The sequence below is a fragment of the Monopterus albus genome, unplaced genomic scaffold, assembly GCF_001952655.1.
Source record: "Monopterus albus unplaced genomic scaffold, M_albus_1.0 scaffold98.1, whole genome shotgun sequence".
Lineage (NCBI taxonomy): Eukaryota > Metazoa > Chordata > Actinopteri > Synbranchiformes > Synbranchidae > Monopterus > Monopterus albus.
The window spans coordinates 1,768,374-1,770,599 of record NW_018127978.1 but is presented as its reverse complement, the minus strand read 5'-3'; the positions used below and the strand labels follow the sequence as shown (position 1 = coordinate 1,770,599).

Sequence of the window (2,226 nt, the reverse complement as noted above, 5' to 3'; positions counted from 1 at the left end):
GGGAGGGGGTGGCGGGCGACGGTTATTTTGGGGGGGGGGGGGCTCTAAATTCTCAGAGTCAGTTACCATGGTAACAGACTCAGAGTTGTAGCGATCGCTGTTTCAAACGACCTGGAAAGTCAGAGTTTCCCTCATTTCACCCTGAACACACTCCAGGTTTTTATGTAACATGCTGTGGAACACCCCCTGCTCAGCTTCATTAACCCACAGTGAACAACAACAGCAGTAACACTAACACTGTTTGTGCTGTAGGTGAGTCTGTGTGAGCGCAGCAGGACAGAGCTGGATGCCCTGGTGGACAAGCTGAAGACGGAGATCAGAGGTGAGCTGCAGTCCGGCAAATTACAGGGCGCAGACTTGAACTTAACATGTGAAGAAAATGTGACAAATAGTAGCTACAATCTAATCAATGCAACCCAGTGTACATCACCTGACTTGATTAATAAAAGCGGCAGGACATCCAGTACTGCTGTTTGACAACTGGCACTGAGGCAAGACCCTGACTGGTCTTTGATACAAGTCCCCCAGGGTCAGAAACCAGATTTTATTTCCTCATCCAGTCTGTGAGGGTTTCTCAGGCTCTCACTACTGTTGTTGTAGGCCTGCAGTGCGACGTAGGTGACAGCGTTCTGTCTCACCACGTCCTTCAGGACGAACTCAGCAACCCAAAGAACGGAGACTCCGCTCACAAACACCTGAAACAGCAGGTACAGACACATCTGAGCACACCTGAGAATACCTTTATTTAACCCAGTGAGAGTGGGTCATACATACCTGCAGAATGCCACAGATCAAGTCCAAGTCTTTGATTATGGTCTTATAGATAGTACTGATGCAGGTCCAGGTCCAGGTGCCTCTGATCACCTCCAGACAGCAACATGTCATCAGCTGTAAACACAAACATCTTGTGTGTTGGTTTCTGATGTTTTTAAGTAGCAGTGGGAACTTACTCTGCAGACCAGGACCAAATCCCCCTGTCTGACCTGTCAGGTGTGTCCAGTCCTCTATCTTAGGTCACCTGGAGGAGCTGGGGCTGCTGGGAGGGCGGCGATGCTTCGTGGAGTTTGGAGCAGGTCGAGGGAAACTGTCTCACTGGATCCATGAGGCCCTGAAGACCTGCGAGGACCTGCAGCTGCTGCTGGTGGAGCGCTGCTGCACCCGCTTTAAGGCACAGAGAAACCTCGTTACTCTAGAGTCCTGACTCTAAACTCAAGTCCCACTACTTCCCAGCACTGTAATGCCAAACTACAGACTGCCGACATCCAAACTCCTGATGTGAATTTCATGATTTCTGACTCGACTTCCTGATTACTCAACACATATCAACTCCCCATCTCCCTCACCCAAAGCTCCAAAATAACTCCCAGTTCCAGACTTATGACATCTTGACTCCATAACTACATCTCCTCATCTATTACTGCCAGAATCTTGTTTCCAGATACCAGAATAACATCATTCCCAAAGTCCTAAACCAGAGGAGGCCAATCCTGGTCCTCGAGGGCCGCCGCCCTGCTTGTTTCCCAACTGTCCCTGCCCTACCCACTGCTGATTACCTGGATTGGGTGTGTTCAGTCAGTCAAAAGCTGGAACATACCAATTCACTTAGTCTTTGGTCACTCCACCTTTATCTAAGATGGTGCAGGGCATCAGCCCTCAAGGACTGGGACTGGCCACCCCGTCCTAATTTCTAACTCTTGACATTTAACCCCAGACTCTAACTCCAGACCGTGCAAGGTCACAGTCCCTTCTACTGCTAGAGTTTTAACCAGTGGGTGTCAGAAAGGTCAGACTGAGACTTGAAGCCTTGAAATGAAACTAGGTCAGACCTGTCCTGCTCTGTTCCAGGTGGACGGGAAACATCAGGATGCTGGAGTTCAGTTCCAGAGGCTGCAGGTTGACATTCAGCATCTGGATTTAAGTAAGACACAAACAGCTGGAGACACTGAGGGTTTAGAGCTTCTGAAGTCTTAGAATGTGTTTTAAATTCTCTGATCAGACTCTGTGGATGTTTGGTGTTTTCAGGTAAAGTCCCACTGCTCCGACAGAAGAAACCTCCATTAGTTGGAATTGGGAAACACCTGTGTGGAGCAGCCACAGGTGAGAACAGCCTGTTTCAGACCTTGAACTCTGTCCTAAAGGGCTTAAACTCATTTGGTCTGGTTTTTGTCCTCAGATCTGGCTCTGCGCTGTTTGTTGGAAAGACCAGGGCTCAGAGGGGGCAGTGAA

General features: G+C 49.1%; 1 protein-coding gene across 1 annotated transcript in view; it reads left to right on the top strand.

The window, feature by feature from the left end:
• Window positions 1-2,226, top strand: part of trmt13 (tRNA methyltransferase 13 homolog) — a 5,288-nt gene that overhangs the window by 1,348 nt on the left and 1,714 nt on the right. The window contains exons 5-10 of the mRNA XM_020609149.1: window positions 253-322; window positions 601-707; window positions 1,001-1,168; window positions 1,846-1,918; window positions 2,023-2,097; window positions 2,174-2,221. Coding sequence (XP_020464805.1) covers window positions 253-322; window positions 601-707; window positions 1,001-1,168; window positions 1,846-1,918; window positions 2,023-2,097; window positions 2,174-2,221 — 541 coding nt within the window. The remainder of the gene's footprint in view (window positions 1-252; window positions 323-600; window positions 708-1,000; window positions 1,169-1,845; window positions 1,919-2,022; window positions 2,098-2,173; window positions 2,222-2,226) is intronic.